This window comes from Hyperolius riggenbachi, chromosome 6 (genome assembly GCF_040937935.1).
Source record: "Hyperolius riggenbachi isolate aHypRig1 chromosome 6, aHypRig1.pri, whole genome shotgun sequence".
Lineage (NCBI taxonomy): Eukaryota > Metazoa > Chordata > Amphibia > Anura > Hyperoliidae > Hyperolius > Hyperolius riggenbachi.
In genome coordinates, this window is record NC_090651.1 from 174,993,310 (window position 1) to 175,012,793 (window position 19,484).

The following is a 19,484-nucleotide window of genomic DNA, read 5'->3' on the forward strand; positions in this document are numbered from 1 at the left end:
CTTGGTGTTCCCTGTTTTTATATGCGTATGAGTCGTTTTGTAAAGCTTGATTTAACTTCATCTTGTGGTTGTTTAGCTAACTGCAGTTAAGCCCACTTGGATTAACAAAGCCTTTTTGTACAATTACTATCCATATGCGTTACCTAGTATGGGATTAGCTTGACTATATTTTAACTATAGTAATTATCTCATTTCAAGAGATTTTTCAATTCACTATCATTCCACAACAATGTTTAGGCATCATTATATATGGAACTATGTAATCAACCCTGAAATCACCTAATTATTTTATGCATTACTACACAAGCACAGAGAGGAAAGAGACTAATACTAGTTAATAATCAATCAAGTGTTGGTCACCTTTCCTGTGTCTCTCAATATCCACAAGCATTGTGGACATGGTCAACTTAATATTCTAGACATGTATCTTTCATCCAAGATGGGATATAGTAACAGTTCAGACATTTCAGCAAATTGATGTTTATAAAAACGGTGCAAAGGTTATTTCATGAGTGAGTGAGTGAGTGAGTGAGTGAGTGAGTGAGTGTGTGTGTGTGTGTGTGTGTGTGTGTGATTTTCCCAGGCTAGTGCTAGGGTGCATATGTAAATAAACAGGATCACTAAAACAGCAGGGGTTCTGATGTCAAGTCATGCATTTTGGTCGTACCAATGGTCTAGCACCATGCAAAATAAATGGAATACAGTTGGGGTCAAACTTTGAGAAGGACTTCAGAGTACTCATCGACAACAAGTTAAAGGATACCCGAAGTTACATGTGACATGATGAGATAGACAGGTGTATGTACAGTGCCTAGCACACAAATAACTATGCGGTGTTCTTTTTTCTTCTTCTTTCTGAAAGAGTTAAATATCGGGTATGTAAGTGGCTGACTCAGTCCTGACTCAGGCAAGTAGTGACTACAGTGTGACCCTCACTGATAAGGTGTGTACTACCAACATAATGGAGGTGAAACTAAATCTCAGTTTCTAGAAAAACTAAGTATGACTTACCTTTTTTGTCATAGTGGCAGAGAAAAGGAAAGTTTTACGATCTCGAGGAATAACTTTCAGAATTTTATCCACCTGTGTAAAATCAAAATTATCTTTAAAAATAAAATCATCATCATCACCATCTAGGTCACACAGTCTCTTAAAGCAAAACTCCTAGGAGTGTGTAAGGGGCTACAAAGGACCAAAAAGCCCTCTTTCGAAAATGTTATGAAAAAACCAAAAGTTGCCTTCTTAAAAAAGAAGGCATTTGCAATTATTCAGGTTGGAGTGAGCATATGATGTCTCCCACTGTGCATCTTTATGCATGGTGGATTATTGTGGCTCTGTACAATTAATAAGCTAACTTCATTGCATTCCAGTGGTTCTGGAGGTGCAGTTATCTTTCATAGACAATGGATGATTTGTATATTCAGCAGTGATGCATCATGAGAGATATATGCTCACTCCAACCTGAATAATCGCAAATCGCTTCTTTTCTAAGAAGTAAAATGTTTGTTTTGCACGGCCACTTAAAGTGAACCTGCTAGGACAGCAACATGCATGTTACTACAATAAAACACTTGCTAGGTCTAAATTGTATAAATACCAAGAAACAGAGCCATTGAAATAGGTGTAAAATGCGACCAGTTATAGCAGGCATCTTAAATAGAATGTGCACTGGTGCTGGAATGGGGGGAGGGGGGGTTACAGTTAACGACTCACGGGGGGGGGGGGGGGGGGGATCAGGATAGTTCCCCATATTGTTCAGGTTAGTTGCGGTGGTGTTTTGCCTCACGGGAAGGGTTTTTAAACCCTCTAGCTTCGCTCACCACCGTAGTGGGTAAAATGAATTGCAGCAAAACATTAGGAAAAATTAAATAATATTTATTGAGCTACAATCCAGTTATAATTATCTAGGCTTGCAGAATCATAGTTACATTGTATTTGAGTAATTAGTGAGCATCAATATTATTTCTTACGGAGTATTGCAGCGACCTCGGAGGGGGAATACTTGGCTACACCAACAGACGGCATGTCTGCTTGTCCTTCGAAAGCCCCCAACTCGAAAGCATTTTTCCTCCTTTATATAGACAGAATTCAATGTCTGCGCAGGCGCAGAACATGCAGATAAGGGTGCGTGATCACTATGTGCTTGCATCATTGCGCCTGTGCAGACAAGGCACATGACTGCGTGATCACAGCGCGCTTTAGAAACGTCATAGAACACGTCTGACTATTGTTGCTTATGTGAGAACTTGTGCACAACATCTCATATTTTGACTAGTGTTGGAGATCGCAACATTCTCATGGTCAGTTGCCCATGAGAATGAAAAAACATGTTTACTAAAATAACCACTAGTGTTGTGACTAGCAGCATTTCATGGTCAGTTTTCTATGGGAATGAACAAAGGTGTTATTTTGAATTATAACTGCCAGTGTTGTAATGAACTATCATAGAACATCCAGTACTAAAAGAAGCTAACATATATACCGTGAACAGTAATCTCTTATGAATCAGACATTCATGTCACTTTTGTATCTCAGGTGGGTGTTAGATAATCATCGTAATTCATAGAAGCTGAAGGGCCTCAATGTAGTGCAAAAAACAGAGAACTTTGTGAATCAACTACACTGTTGTAGGCTAAAGGTGGCCACTAATGGTCAAATTTCTAGTGAAAAATTGTTTGAAGGATCAGATTATTCTGATAGGATTGTTTTGCAAATGATCTCCATTGGTCTCTACAAAATCTATTACGAACGATCAAAAAAAAAATTTCTTCCAACTGAATTTGCAAACCAAAATTTGGATTGTCCTGTCGGTTGTACTATATAGGAAGCAAAGATTAGTTCATTGATGGTGTAGTGAATTATTACACTATTCCCTTCCATAATAAAATCTATTAAAACTGTCAGAATTCTAGCGGTTTATTTATGTAGGAAAAGCGGTCATATATGTATGTTTTAAGTTTTAATGTACTATGCAAAATTTCATTGTAAACTGGAAAGTTAAAGTACTTCTTTAAAATATTGCTCTGGGATGTCTCGGCATATTTCAGGCAGTGAAACTCATAATTATTATATTATTTTAGTTACAGAAGCTAAAACATTTTTGTTCATATTACAAGCATCTTTAAAATGTCATAGTTAGACAGCGCAGTATGTGAAGACTGAAAGAAACAAGTTTAAAAGTCACATTACTGCAGTAATCATATATGTATATTTGCTCAGTTATTACATATAAATATTAATAATCAATACAGTCCTAAAGAAAGAAATTGTTAATCCCTATAATTACATATAATAGAATTTATTACTTTGAATTACATTTAAAGCTGGATTCTGCTTGTAAAAGTTTAAGACGCATATTAGCAAGAATATAATGCCATGTTTTGTCTATGAAACATTATGGAATGTCAATAGAACATTGCAAGGTTGTCCCATATTTAGGACAATTATGCCACCTGGCGGTTTCATAGTCTTATAAAGTTAAAGGGACTCCGAGCTCACAATAAAAAAGAAAGTTGAACTCACCTGGGGCTTTCTCCAGCCCAGTGCTGGTCGGGAGGTCCCACGACGGCGTCCTGGCTCCTCTCCAACACCCCGATCCGGAATGGCTGACAGGCCGCAGCCCGGGCGACACTCTCCCGAGTGTCGGGCTGCTCCTTCCGCGTATGACGCGGATGACGTCACACGCCGGCCGCCTCGCGTCATCACGGCGGCCGGCGTGAAAGTACTGCGCATGCGCGATTAAAGCGCGCATGCGCAGTACTTTCACGCCGGCCGCCGTGATGACGCGAGGCGGCCGGCGTGACGTCATCCGCGTCATACGCGGAAGGAGCAGCCCGACACTCGGGAGAGTGTCGCCCGGGCTGCGGCCTGTCAGCCATTCCGGATCGGGGTGTTGGAGAGGAGCCAGGACGCCGTCGTGGGACCTCCCGTCCAGCACTGGGCTGGAGAAAGCCCCAGGTGAGTTCAACTTTCTTTTTTATTGTGAGCTCGGAGTCCCTTTAATATTATTAACACTGATTATTTAAAAATGTACAAAATGACCAGTTTTATTTTTGGAAAAGGACAGACATTCCCAACTAATTAGCAGAAAGACACATTATCAGAAATGTGTCTTGAATGATATGGTTTGAGAAGGCTACTAATCTTGCCACGATATCCTAGGAAACCATTTGTGTCATAGGTTGTGCAATTAAGATCTCCTGTGTATACGTATTGAAAGTTGGCCTTAGATTTGTGGAGCACTGAGGACCTGATTTGATACCAGGTCTATTGGGGTATTGATTTGGTAAATGGAGCTATTTAATATCAGAAATAGGGGACAGGTGGATTTGGACAGCATCTTTCCCAAGGAACCAGGGGCACAGGGTATGACTGTGGAAAATTGTTTTAAGAATTTACAAGTGCTGATGACTAAGGAAGTTAATGCGTGGTGGGACTCAGCAAGTCTGACCAAATATGCACAGGCAGGGATAGTTCCAAAAGGGTTTAAATACGATGTTATGGTTAATGATGGAGAAGAAAATGTCACAGATAAAGAACTGGGTGCTTATTTGAAGGAATGTGGGATTAATCTTTTGAAAATTTTGATTAAAAGGAAAGAGAATAGGTTAGTGCGCTTGGGGAGGGAGATAGACGAAATTAAAAGTAAAATTGAGCCGCACAAGTAGAATACGGATGTGATCCAATTCTCTGCGGAATTTAATAAGATAATGGAAAAGGTGGAAAGAGAAGCTAGGGACCAGAGAGTGACATGGTTCCAGAGGGATTGGTTGGAATATAAAGAAGGACAGGCATATAAGTGGCAGGTGGAGCAAAAGAAGAGAAAAGACTTGGAAACAAAAGTGACTGAAAAAAAGGTCACACAAGGTAATGTTGGGGCACTCAGGGGTGAGGGCTCAAGTCAGGGTACCAACGGAGGGGGACAGAAGCCCATGCAACCCAGTAGACCAGAGGGGAGGGGTGCACAAAGAAGAATGGTGGGAACCTGTACAGGGGAATAGGGGGGAGGATCCCCCAGGGTGGAGGGAGAGGGGGACCCCCGAGAGGTGGTAGTTATTGGAGGGGTGCCCCAACCCAGCAATATCAGGAAAATTTGCAGAGAGGGTTTCAAGGGGGTGATCAGAGAATGGGTGGTGGGACACGTGGTAGAATTGAATATGGTAGAGAGGGGGAAACTGTTTTGGGGAATGATGGATATGGAATACCCACCAATGTCAATCGGTATGAACCATTGAAGAATGTCCCTAATTATAACCATTATGAATATGTGAATGGTGAGCAGGGTTTTTAGAGAGGATATGGGGGGGTGGGGGGATGGAGACGGAGTGGCGATGGAATACGGGGGAAGACCCAGGAATAAGAAGAAAGAGGAATAGATGGGGATGTAGGGGAAGGGATGGGAAAAATAAGAAGGAAGGAATGATTGGGCAGGGAATATTTAATATCAGTGGTACAAATTTGACAGCAGATGAAGTGAGAGTATTGGACAAAGGGTTGAAATATGCCCCCAAAAAAGGGCTTAATAAATTTGACACTTCTATAAATAATATATATACTAGTGTATTGAAAGAAAACTGCGTCTGCCACAATATAACCAGTGAGTCCTTATAATGAGTATTCGCTACCACAAAACCTAAAACACCCTTTAGTATAATGAGGATTAGGAGGAACTGCACAAATGTGCATGATTTTCGGAAACAAAGCCGGATTTTGGTTCAACGGTTTGTGGATAAAGGCTATAACCAAAAAGACTTAGATAATTTGGTGGAGGAGATCTCAGGATATAACCAATCTGATCTCTTAGGAAATAGGAAACAAGAAATTAGCAAAAACAGAGACTTTGATTTAATGTTGGAATTTAGCCATCAATACAAAGAGGTGGAATCTATAATTGTCAGACATTGGTGTATCTTACAACTGGATGGCACATTGTACAAAAAAACTCCCAGATAAACCCAGGTTTATATCCCGGAAGGTACCAAACCGTAGATCAAAATTGATCCCCAGCTTTCAGAACCCCCCAAAAAGCAATGTCACCAATCTGTTGGGGCAAACTGGATTCTTTCCCTGCCGGGACTGCAGGGGATGTAAGGAGGCCCAACCCTGTAAGGGGGATAAAATAGTGGCCAGGAACACCAACAACCAACATAGGATAAAGCAATGCATCACATGTCGAACAAAAGGGGTGATCTACGTGCTGAAATGCTCGTGTGATTTGGAGTATGTGGGCCGCACCACGAGGTCATTACATAAGAGAATTGGGGAGCATGTGGTGAATATAATTAAGAGACTGGCCACACACAGTGTTTCCAATCACTTTAGACTACATCACAATAGGGATCCAGCAGGACTTAGGTTTATGGGTGTAGAATCACATGTCAAGAGATGGAAGGGGTCGAGTGTGGTGCGGGACATCTCCCAAGCAGAGGGAAGGTGGATTTTCAATATGAGGACATTTACACCTGGAGGTCTTAATGTAGAATTTGATTTAAAATTGCTTTATTACCAATGACATTTAGTGCTCCCTGAGAATTCTGTGACCTTAGAATACACTATTGGGGGTCACCTAGAGCATTACACTAATAAAGTCTGGGAAGGGGTGGTGAGGCCCATGGGGTACTATGGAAGAGATATGGAGGGTCCACAGAATTCTCCCCTTGTGTAAGGTGGGCCGAGATGGGTCCATACTATGTGAACAGGGGCGTAGGGGCAGTTTGTGTGTAAATAAGTGTACAAAAATGATATGTGTATTGCGACTAATCAACATAGCACAGCCTTCCAATATCCCACACCCCGCCTATATTTGAATTTTGGCATTCAATAGAAATAATGGGGAATGGTCTTATCCAATATCTGTCGCATCCTGCTGTTTTTTTCCGTTTTTATCCGTTTTGGGGATAAGATAAGGGAACAAGAATGATGTTCTTATGAGTGAACTACATATCTTTTTGTTTTTTGTGAAAAAGTAGTTTATAAGTTTTTAATGCTAACAGGAGTAATATATAATAGACATTGAGGCTTTAGCAGTTAGCCATTTTACCACTAGATGGCGCCCAGGATGATTTTAAATGTACAAAGGAAGATACCACGAGGATGCGTCTCAGACGCGGACTGATGGCGTGGACTAGGAGGGACGCAGGGCACCTGTCGTTTTTTCCGCGTCTGGAACGCGGATATAGAAGCGTGAGATATGCGTCATTTTTCCCTCGACTGCGGGGGAGGAGCCCGCACTTTAAAAGACGTCGGCGCCCTTGTGACGTCAGCCCCTGATGAGTCCTTTGGACGAAACGCGTAGGGCGGAGCCAGGAGCGCTGACGTCACTGGGTAGCGGGGAGCTCGTACGTACATACTGAAGGAGAGCGGAGTGTCGGGACGCTGGTGCCGCCACGAGGGTGAACGATATTGGTGGGCTGTGATGCCCTTTATTCATTTACTCATGTGAGTGCGCTGAACTGCGCAGGCCTTTGTGATTTTAAAACTGGATTACACTATGTCTGTTTTTTAAACTGTTTTATAAGTGGAATTGTGCAATAAATCTGGAGTCCTATGGCTATATGAAAAAACAAGCGTGAAGGCTGTGATTGATAGTTAGCCGCTGGAAGGCTACGTGCTAGACCCACCTGGATTCTGAGGTGGTGTCCATCTGGTTAGCTGCTATACTGAAGGAATTATTGGTCTCACTAAGTGTGGAGCACATTGTCATCACCTGTGCACGTGTTGGGTGAAATGGATGATATTTGCTGATTGAGTCTGCAATATATATACTAGGGCGTTGAACATTAAGAAGCACTTTTTGAGTAAATCAGGTCCCAAGCTTGGGGACGATATTAATGATAACTTTGTTCACACTGAACTTAAAAATAAATCCAGATTTAATCCATTGGATCAAGGTAAAGGAATCACGAGGGGTGATATTGAAATAAGACCAGCTGATAAGGGGGGAGGGGTGGTGGTGCTGAGTAAGGCACAATACAGACAAGAAATGGACCGTATAGTTGGGGATACAAATACATACTAGAAACTAAGAGGAAACCCCACGCAGTAATATAGGAAGGAATTGTGTCATATTTTGAGGCAAGGATTAGAGGATGGGATTCTACTTGATAGGGAATTTAAATATCTATTACCTGATGCTCCCAGAATTCCTGTCATATCAAAATCCAAAGATTCATAAGGATACACAGTGCCCACCGGGCAGGCCGATTGTGAGCGGAATAGGGGGCCTGAACCAACGTATAGGGGAATATATAGATACATACCTGTAGCCAGTAGTTGCTAAATTACCATATCTAATCAAGGATACAAAGCAAATGCTACAGAGATTAAGGGAGAATGAGGTGGACGAGAATTGCCTGCTGGTTACAGCAGATGTATCTTCCCTTTATACCATAATCCCGCATGAGGAAGCTTTGGTACAGGAAGGGAAGTTGAAATTTCAACAAATCGACTTCCTAATCCAGCTTTTGGTATATACACTGAAGCACAATTGCTTCTGGTATGCAGGGGATTATTACAGACAAAAGGTGGGATGTGCAATGGGGGTGAAATATGCCCCTAGCCTTGCTAATATCTTCATGGACAAATGGGAGAGGCAGGTTGTTGGAGATGAAAGGAGCATACAGGTACAACAATGGTGGCGTTATATTGATGATCTATTGATAGTATGGAGAAATGGACAGATGAGCATAGATGAATACATCAATTGGCTCAATCAAAATACTCTGGGGATTGTACTTTCAGCAACAAGTAGTGATACTAGTATTAACTTTTTGGATCTGCAATTGAGGAAGGTAGGAAAGAAAATTACGACTAAAATCTTCAAGAAAACAGACAGGAATGGATATATTCCGAGGAGTAGCTGCCACCATGAAAAATGGTTAAAGAATATCCCGAAGGGGCAGTTCTGTCGGATTAAACGGAATTGTACCAAAGAGGAGGATTTTAGAGAGCAAAGTGGAATGCTGATCCAAAGGTTTGAGGAAAAGGGATATGAGTATGTTGTGGGAGGAATTTAGGAAGGTAGAAAAAATTAATAGGGAGAGGTGGTTGATGAATAGGAGTGGAAGTGGGACGGAACGAAAACAAGAATTTGCTATACTCCTGGGCTATAATAGCCAATATAGGGAGATTGAGAATATAATCCAAAGGACCTCAGAAGTGACCATATACTAAAACAGCACTTACCACCCCTAAATTTATATATAGAAAGGCTCAAAACTTGCAGAGCATTTTAGTACCTTCATATGTGGACGGTCCCCAACAAAGAAGGGGGGCCATGTTGGGTAGAAAAGGATTTTTCCCGTGTAGGAAATGTGGACCATGCGAGATAACCCGCTCAGAAAGAAAATATGAGATTATGTCTGAAGTAACTGGACGATTGTACAAAATGAAGGATTGTATTACATGCAATTCAACACATGTGGTGTATCTATTATGGTGCACGTGTGGATATCAATATATTGGAAGGACAACCAGATTACTGAGGAAACGGATATCTGAGCATGTGTATAATATTGAGTGTGGGTTTGAGGGACATATCGTTTCAAAACACTTTAAGCTGTGCCACCAGAAAGACCTCAGCCATATGAAGTTTTGTGCAATTGAAAAACTATCAGGTAACTGGAGAGGTTGTCATAAGACAAGGGAAATCTTCAAATTGGAGACAAAGTGGATCTTTGAGATGGAGACAATGACACCTAGTGGTCTAAATGTGGAAGTGGACCTGAATTGCTTCATCTCAGATGACTAGAATATAGATTAGATTGGAGATGTGGGTGGACGGTGATCGTCATCTGCATCAGCAAGATCTGGAATGCCCCTCTCAAAGTCCCCGGGGAGTTTTGGGGCCTGGTTTACAGTTTACAGTAACTATATATTTGAAATTTATAGAGAATTTGTGGGAACCTGATAGGGTTCTATATGTGAATTGACTTAGGTATATTGAAGATGATGTATAGAGTGTAAGTAAAATCCAGTAAGTAAAGTCCAGTAAGGGAGATCGGTAAACTGGGATCATATATAAAAACAGTCCATTATTCACGAATTGGTATTTGCACTGACACAGTGACTTTTGCTGACATAGTGACTTGTGTCGACATAGTATAGAGGAAGATATAATTTGACACTTAGGAGGAGGTAGGTTGGGTATTATGGTGTGTGCCAGAGATTTAATTCATAATTGGAAGGAGGGTGCACTGGGTTAAGGGGTATTATGTCTGATTAAGGAGTTAAAGGGTACGAGTATGGTTTTGTATGCTGTGGAAATTTTGTTCTAGAGGATTTCGTGGTTTTACACATGGGGGGGTTGTTTTATATATAAAAGCACAAATTAGATGTTTTGTAATAAATTAAATAGCTGGCACATATTAACATGGGGGTATGTACACCATATGTTAACTATATGGGAATATTTATCACATGGTAGGGTTAGAGGGGCTATAACCTTTTGGCATACAATTGATTAACTATAGGTGGAATCGATAAATGGTCGATTGAGTCAATTAAGGTAGTATAGAGCATGATATTGGGTTAAGGGGATTAAATATGGGATGCATATTGTATAGATGGATTTATGACACTTGGAGTTGCACGGGGTAGTGTATATACTTAAAATATTTAATGATATTTGTGGGCATGTGTAGATATGTGTCACATATTATAGTAGGGGATTTATATATTATAGTTTTTCGCAGGTAAGTAATGTGGGATAATCGGGGAGAAGTGAGGGGTTTAGTTTTGATGATGATTTTGGGTGGAGGGATGGTGTGTAGTGGGTGGTGACGGGTTGCAGTTCTGAATAAGGGCGGTCACTCGCGGCACTGAGTATGCGGCGAGATCCCGTGGGTCCTGAGTAGGAGACTGTGCCTGAATCCCATTTAACTCCTGTGTGCACAATCCTCGCAAGAAGAACCGGGCGCATTGGGTAATGTAGTTTGGTTGTGCAGTATTGCATCCATGGTCTCACAAGAAGGCGAGACTTTGGGCACTATTGGTAATGTAGTCCGGGTTTGGTGGGTTATGTAGTTTTGGGTGCGCAGTATGGCGTCCATAGTCTCGCGGGAAGGCGAGATTTGGGCACTATGGGTAATGTAGTCCTGTGCTCACGCATAGGATTGGATAGTGGGAAGTAAGTTCATGGGGATCCCATCGTGAAATATCAGGTATATATGTAATGAAATACATTATAATCAAGTATAAGATTGCTTGAAAAGATGAAGGCATATAGAATGGTGTTTTAGATGAGCAAGTATTTTTAGATGAGTAATTTTAGGAGGGATATGCAGTGTTCTCCCCAGAAATATTTTCCAGCCGGGTGGCATGAAAAAGTAGCCGGGTGGGGAAGTAAGGTCACGCTTGGTGCTGCTGGGTGAAAAAGTAAGGAAACGCTGAACGGAGAGAAAGGGTAACACTGGGTGGGGTGGGAGTGGATCACGCTGGGTGGGGAGAGGTCGGCTTGATGCTGGGTGCTGGTGGGGGTAGTGAGATAACTGGATCAAGAAACAAAAATCGCATTTCAAACAATCCCAAAATGCTGTACACAGTTCATTTGTGATTTACATACATCACAATTATAGTGTGAATGCTTCCTGAGAGAAACTTTGTCATAGCGCTTCTCTGTTCACTGGCATTCAGCAAAGCTCTCAAAATTCCTGGAAAAGTATCTTAGTGTGAATGGGACCTTAGTGCCATAGACCCATCATGTTATATATGACCTGACATTCACCACTCTCTGCATGCAATGTATTGTGACTCCTGCTGCTGGACATACACTAGGAGCAGAGGAGTACTGACTTAAAGAAAACCTGTAACGAAAAAAACCTCCCCTGGGGGGTACTTGCCTCAGGTGGGGAAGCCTCCGGATCCTATTGAGGCTTCCCCTGTCGTCCTCAGTCCCACGGCAGTAGCGATAAAGCTCCCCGAATAGCGGGGATGTAAATATTTACCTTCCCAGCTCCAGCGTAGGTGCAGTATCTGCTCTCTGCTCAGAGATAGGCAGAAATAGGCGATCGCTGTCGGGCAAGTCACCTGCGCAGTGGAGTGGACCCGACGGAGATCGGCTTTTTTGCCTATCTCCGTGCTGAGAGCCGCAACAGCGCCCCCCGCTAGAGCCTGGAAAGGTAAATAAATCGGCGCTTGAGGGAGGATTGCCAGACACTTTGGGGGAGCCAGCACTGGATTGCCTGCAGCTACAGCAGAGGGGGAAGCCTCACTGGGACCCTGAGGCTTTCCCCTAGCGAGGTAAGTACCCCCTAGGGGAACTTTTGTTTTGTTACAGGTTCTCTTTAAAGCTGATCACACAGGCAGGCAACAGAGTGGTGACAACTCCAGAGACTTTGCAAAAACCATGCTAGTTCAAAAAGCAGTGATATGAGAGCATACAAGTATTTTGGCTTAACTCAATTTACGTATGGCTTTTTTTTCCACCTAATTTACTGTAACTGCTGAGATAAGTCAGGCTAAATGTGTTATTAAATGCCATTGAACTTTTTGCCATTCATATTTGCCCATACTGAAAGCTGGATATCACAGCGATTTAACAATCACTGACACAAAAGACGTCAGTCTGGCATGAAGTGCAGGGGGCAGAGTGAATGCTGCACCAGGTTCATATTACAGCCCTGTAAACCACTCATTAGCTCTCCCTTCACACTGAATGACCAGCGTCTTGATATGTTAATAAGCCACACTTATCTGAGTATTCGGGACATTCCTGTGAATGGAAGGAGCTTTGTATCTTCTGCACAGATAATTGAGAAGGAGGAGAGCTTCTGTCCACTGCTGGGAGAGATCTGGTGATGACTCACCAGAAGGAATAGCAATTGAGTCATAGGTTCTATTCTATAGTCGGCTCCAGCAAAGTTCCCGAGGTCTAACTCATCTGAGCTAGGAGCTTCCCCCGCCCCTCCTCGCTGCTGATAGGAAGGAGCTGAGGAGGAGGGCGGAGATGTGTCTCTGCACTCAGCGCTGCCTGTCTGATTCAAAACTACGCAGAGAAAAGTGTCTCTGCTTTTACTCTCAGAGGCTAATCAAATCAGCCGGGCGGGAACAGAGACCCAGGTGGGCGCTCCGCCCGGCTAATAGGCTCTGGGGAGAACACTGATATGTTTAGTAAACACGTGAGTGGAATATGTAAATGAGCTGTGTGAGTATATTAGACTGCTGGGTCGCTTCCTAACCAATAGCCCCTGATGAGTCGTATGACGTAACGCGTAGGGCGGAGCCTGGAAGGGAGACGACCAGCAGCAGGAGGAGACGTCCCCTGATCGTTTTAACTTTATATGCGCTTTTTACTCTGATGTTTGTGAGTAGAACTCTTGTTTTTATACAATAAACCGTGGGTTTTACACTATTGGAAGCCTTTCAGTTTGTAGATATGCCTGATATCTTGTCATGAGACTGTGGACTGTGGACCTACCTCTCCAACCGCTCCTTCACGACCGCCTTCAATGAGTCCTCGTCCACCCCCAACCACCTCTTGGTGGGAGTCCCCCAAGGTTCGGTCCTTGGCCCCCTACTGTTCACCCTATACACATCCTCCATTGGCAAGGTTATCTCCTCCATGGGTTTTAACTATCATCTGTATGCAGATGACACCCAGATCTACCTCCACACCCCTGACATATCCACCACTACCATGGACAAGGTCTCCTCCTGCCTATCAGCCATCTCCTCCTGGATGTCCGCTAGGTTCCTGAAACTCACTTGGACTAGTACAACACGCCAACACCCCCACTCACACTGCAGGTCACACTCTCGACCCTATATTCACTAAATCCACCACCATTGCAGACCTTGACATCGCACCCTTTACACCCTCAGACCATCACCTTCTCACCTTCAACCTCCTCACGGAAGGCACCTCCAAATTACCCACCCACCCAGTCGATGGCAGCGAGACCTACGCAAGCTCAACCCTGTCCTTGCTGACCCCCTCCATGCCCTCTCCTCCACTCTCCCCACCCTAACCTGTCCTAATCTTGCTGCAGCTCAGTATCGCCAAACTCTCTCATCAGCCCTAGAGAAAGCTGCTCCACCAATATTTCCCTGCAACCGACCCCCTAACCCCCAGCCCTGGCGCACTACCCATACTCGCAACCTCCAGAGGAAAACACGCGACACTGAACAGAAATGGAGAAAAACTAGACCTAACCAGGATTTCCTACAGTACAAGACCAACCTGCTGCAGTTCCACACTGCCCTTGCTCATGCGAAGCAGGAATACTTTACCAAGCTCATCAGAGCACAAGCTTCCAACCCCCGGCGTCTTTTTGCCACTTTCAACTCCCTGCTTAGAACCCACCCCCCCACCCTCCGTTTCCTCCCTCTCTGCCACAGATTTAGCCACCCACTTCCCCAACAAAATTGTCCCCATCCGCCAGGAAATATCCAATCTCCAATCTTCACCTCCCACCCCCTCCCAACCAGCTCCTCCTCCACTCTATCCTCCCCTCACATCCTTCACTCCTACTACCACAGAGGAAGTCAACCACCTACTGCAGACTTCCCATACCACTACTTCCCCCCTTGACCCCATCCCTTCTGATTTACTCCAGCCTCACTTCACGGAATTGGCCCCAGTCCTCACTACCCTGTTCAACCTCTCCCTATCCACAGGCTCCTTCCCCTCAGACTTCAAAGGAGGCCACTGTACTACCCCTGCTCAAGAAACCCTCCTTCGACCCCTCGCTACCCTCCAACTACCGTCCTATCTCCCTCCTCCCCTTTGCCTCAAAACTCCTTGAGCGTCTGGTTCACAAACGCCTGACCCAGTACCTCAATGCCAACTGCTAGACCCACTGCAATCTGGATTTTGGCCTGCCCACTTAACCGAAACTGCTCTCACCAAAGTGGTCAACGACATTGCCTTAGCTAAAGCTGAAGGTAAATACTCCATTCTCCTCCTCCTTGACCTTTCAGCAGCTTTTGACACAGTAGAACATCCCCTACTCCTCCAGTCCCTCCAGTCCTTGGGCATTCACGATCTCGCCCTGTCCTGGCTTTCATCCTACCTCTCCAACCGCTCCTTCACGACCGCCTTCAATGAGTCCTCGTCCACCCCCAACCACCTCTCGGTGGGAGTCCCCCAAGGTTCGGTCCTTGGCCCCTACTGTTCACCCTATACACATCCTCCATTGGCAAAGTTATCTACTCCATGGGTTTTAACTATCATCTGTATGCAGATGACACCCAGATCTACCTCCACACCCCTGACATATCCACAACTACCATGGACAAGGTCTCCTCCTGCCTATCAGCCATCTCCTCCTGGATGTCCGCTAGGTTCCTGAAACTAAGTCTAGGGAAAACGGAATTTATCATCTTCCCACCCCGGCCATCCACGAACCTCCCAGATGTGCATGTCACTGTTAACCACACTACCATTCGCCCTACCTCTCAAGCCAGCTGTCTGGGTGTCACCATGGACTCCGCACTCTCCTTCACTCCCCACATCCAAAACCTCACAAAGTCCTGCAACTTCCACCTTCGTAACATCTGTAAGATTCGCCCTTTCCTGACCTCTGCCACCACCAAACTCCTCATCCATGCCCTCATAATTTCCCGCCTTGACTACTGCAATGCCCTGCTGTCTGGTCTCCCTATGACCCGAACAGCCCCACTGCAGTCCATCATGAATGCGGCAGCCAGAATTATCCACTGCTCCCATCGCTCCACCACGGCAGATCCCCTCCTAGAATCCCTCCACTGGCTTCCTATCCAGTCCAGAATCAGATTCAAGATACTGTGTCTGACCTACAAACCTGTCCACAAAACCTGTCCAACCTACATTTCCGATCTTACTCAGAGGTACACACACCTGGCCGCTCACTCCGCTCTTCCAATGAACTTCGCCTAACCGCCCCTGCATCACCCAGTCCCATGCACGACTCCAGGACTTCTCAAGAGCTGCTCCAACACTATGGAACACCCTACCTCCACCCATTAGGGCAGCTCCCTCCAACATCTTCAAGACAGCCCTCAAAACTCACCTTTTCACTCTGGCCTACTACCCCTCACAAGTGCTCTAAACCTACAGCTGAACTCTGGTCCCCTACCATTTGTGTCCTTACCTCTCCCTCTAGATTGTAAGCCTTTGGGCAGGGTCCTCCTTTTGTGTCCTACCTGATCATGCACCTCCATTACTGTGAACCCATGCTATGCATCTGAGTGAACCTAACTTGCCTAATCTTCATGCTCCATCCAGTGACTGACTAAGCATTACCTGGTACTCATACTGTGCTGTGTGATCTGGTTTTCTTGTATTCCTGTATTGTCATATTGCTGTATGTCACCCCTAAATATTGTCTGTAACCTAAATTAATGTTCAGCGCTGCGTAATATGTTGGCGCTTTATAAATACAATAAATAAATGATAAGATGGATTATTGTTAGAAGGAAACTACTTGGAACTGTTCATATTTTGTTTATATGCTGTATGATAAGCAAATACAGTACATTCCTTTTATATAAAATCATATACTGAGTGTTCTGATTCATTTCAAGGTGTACCATCAATCTATAATTACTGTTATAGAGGGTTCAGACCCTGCTATGCCGAATTTATATGATAGCAACGCTTTAAAGGCTGAAAGAAATAGAGAAACAGAACAGGCACTGCAGAATTGTAGAGTTGTTAGTAGACAGCAGTATTGCGGACGTACAGAGGCAGCTAGCAGGGTAGTTAGGTATCAGATGATGCGTAAAGCCTCATCTACACGTGTAGATGAGGCTCCGATCCTCCTTATCAATCGAGCCACTAATGCGGCTCGATTGATAAGATCCGACAGGACGGATCTTGCTTCCGCCGATTACCTGCTCGTTCCCCGCGAGGGAACAATGCAGGGAATCGAGCGGAAGATAAGCGGCGCTGGCTGGGACGAGCGGTGAATCGAATCCGGCGGGGTCGCGGTGGGCATGCGGAAGAGGCGATCCGGCGGCTAATCGAGCCGCCGGATAGGAGCCGCATCTACGCGTGTAGATGCGGCTTAAAGGCTGGTCCTTAACTGAATTAGCAATAATGAAAAAGGGAAGAACCTCACAGGTTTTTGTCAAAACAGCCAATTAATTGTAGAAATCAATCCTCAAAGTGCACACATCCAATCACTACCTGCAACAAATCACAGCTATGTACCCCACACACACACACACACACACACACACTGCGAGATCTCGCTTTGATACGATTGATGGTTAGTGTGATATTTATGAATATTTATTCAGTTCAAATGAAAGTTATTTGTAGATCAGATTAATGGCATCTTTCAAATGATACAATCTAAAATCCAAAAAAGCCACCCAGTGTCCAAAATAGTATAGTCCTGTGCAAATCAAGCCTTTGTAGCGCAGTAGCAGTTTTGCATATTGCACTCACACTACCAACGTAATGGAGCCGCACCTTCGACTCCACCGATACAGTCCATATAGTCTCGGTTGCTCCTAAGGTGCAGGGACAGAGAGAGATGTAGCACAGACCCGCTATGCTTCAGTGTGGCCGCTGGCTCACGCGAACAGGAAGACAGGCGGAGGCCACAGTGTTGCCTCGGTAACCAGGTCCCGATTTGCTGTAAATTCTGCTGCATGACGTCACTCTGCAGGTTCAGCCAATCCCTTCAACACATTTTAAGAGGGATACAACTCTTCATCCAGAGCTTAGTGATTGGCTTACACTCTTCTCTTTTTTACTATTCTGAACGTCTGGTACCTCCTCTTTGTCAATTCGCTTTCCAATTCAGTAAACGCGAACGGTACAATGTCTTGATTTAAGACACTAGTGGCTGAAGTAATTAAACTTATTTAAGGTCCCCTCCTCTCCAGTTATGCGTCACAGACTGGATTTCAAAGTATTTTAAAGAACTCAAACTGCCACTGCTGCATTCCTTAAAGTGCTTACTTAGTGGATATTTTTCATCACCTTTTTTATTTTCTGTAATTCTTTCAGTCAGCATGTGTTTTGTTCTCCCAACATGCTGCTTATTGCATCCACACTCCATTACATAGATTACCTACCCCCAACCCCCCTTGCTATTGCAATTCAAAATCGCCCTGAATTTTGAACACCTCCCCAGTGGCAGTGGATTTAAAATTTGTTACCTTTAGTGTACTTCTGCAGGGCATACACATTGAGCAACTTTTAAATTTTCCATCCTTAATCTGAGGGCCTTTTTTCACAGCTAGTTTAAAAGCCAATTTTGGTCTGTCTGGGAGTATATTATTCAAGGTCTTATTTTGCAGGATGTTCCAATATTTATTATTTTGTTGTGCATACTGCATAATAATGCATATTGGAGAAGTGGAAGTTTCTCCAGTTTTTTGTTTTAGGAATTCCACTCAATTTCCACCAAATCTTTCTCTATAAATTTGAAGATTGTCCAGATCATAATTCCTCTCTATGTATCCCTTTTGTATCAGCTTAGATTGATCCTCATAATGGAGCAATCTCTGTGCATCCTAATGTACTGACTTTTGGGCACATTGCTTAGCTATTTCGGGAGATGACAGCTGTCTGAAAAAATAAAACTGTTCATATTCACAGCCTTAAAGAACGTTTTAGTGTGGATTCTATCATCATTAACCAACAGATAAACAGTTAAATTTATTTCACATATACTAAATTCACATGTGAATTTTAGATTCAAATCATGAATCCACAAAATAAAATTATTCAGGCTTTCCTCACTTCGCCTTCCATATAAAGATTGCATCATCGATAAATCTTTTCTAAAGTATGAGGTCCACATCAGGGCTCCCAGGCCCTTCCCAGGAATATTTTACCGCAGGAAGTAGTTATAACAAATTCTATATCCGCATTTAAGGAGGTTTGGATGCTTTCCTTGCATTGAAGGACATCTACAGTTATAATTACTAGGTCACTCTCAGCAGAATGGATCCAGAGATTTTATCTGACTGCCACCTGGAGTCAGGAAGGATTTTTTTCCCCCATTAAAGAGAACATAAAATGACAAAGAAAATGCATTTCTGAACTTACCCCCCCCCCCCACTCCCCCCATAGCCCATGAGGACCCTCAGCATCCTCTGGGTCCCCTCTATTCTCCTGCAGGTGGCTCCATTACCTGCGCGACCCAGCCAGGAGTTGTGCACAACTGTGCAAGGCCCGTACGAGTTCCCATCTCAATTCTGCTCGTGTTGCCAGTAGCATTCTGGGCATGAATGGTTCATTCTTTCGAGAATAAAACTCTTACTCTTTATTACAAAACATTTACTGCTCCGTAACAACAAATAATTAGGGTAGGAGGGTGTGCAAGAAAATTTAGACTAGGCAACACACATTTTCTCCCCAGGGGACTAGCGCTCCACAGCAACCAGGATCCCCAAAGACTCCTTACTGGTTTATTACCCAACGCCAATTGGCGGCTGCAGAGTGGCTCCCCCAGGACCACCTAACACTGATTGGCATCAGGTTCTGGAGGCGGAGATTAGCAGGGAATGCGTGCGTACCCTGCTCAAACCGAATGGGGACCAGTGATCAG

At 44.0% G+C, this 19,484-nt stretch overlaps 1 protein-coding gene across 1 annotated transcript in view; it reads right to left on the reverse strand.

Moving 5' to 3' along the window:
• The window catches only part of DDX47 (DEAD-box helicase 47), a 403,902-nt gene that overhangs the window by 243,525 nt on the left and 140,893 nt on the right, over positions 1–19,484 (reverse strand). The window contains exon 6 of the mRNA XM_068242689.1: positions 1,012–1,083. Coding sequence (XP_068098790.1) covers positions 1,012–1,083 — 72 coding nt within the window. The remainder of the gene's footprint in view (positions 1–1,011; positions 1,084–19,484) is intronic.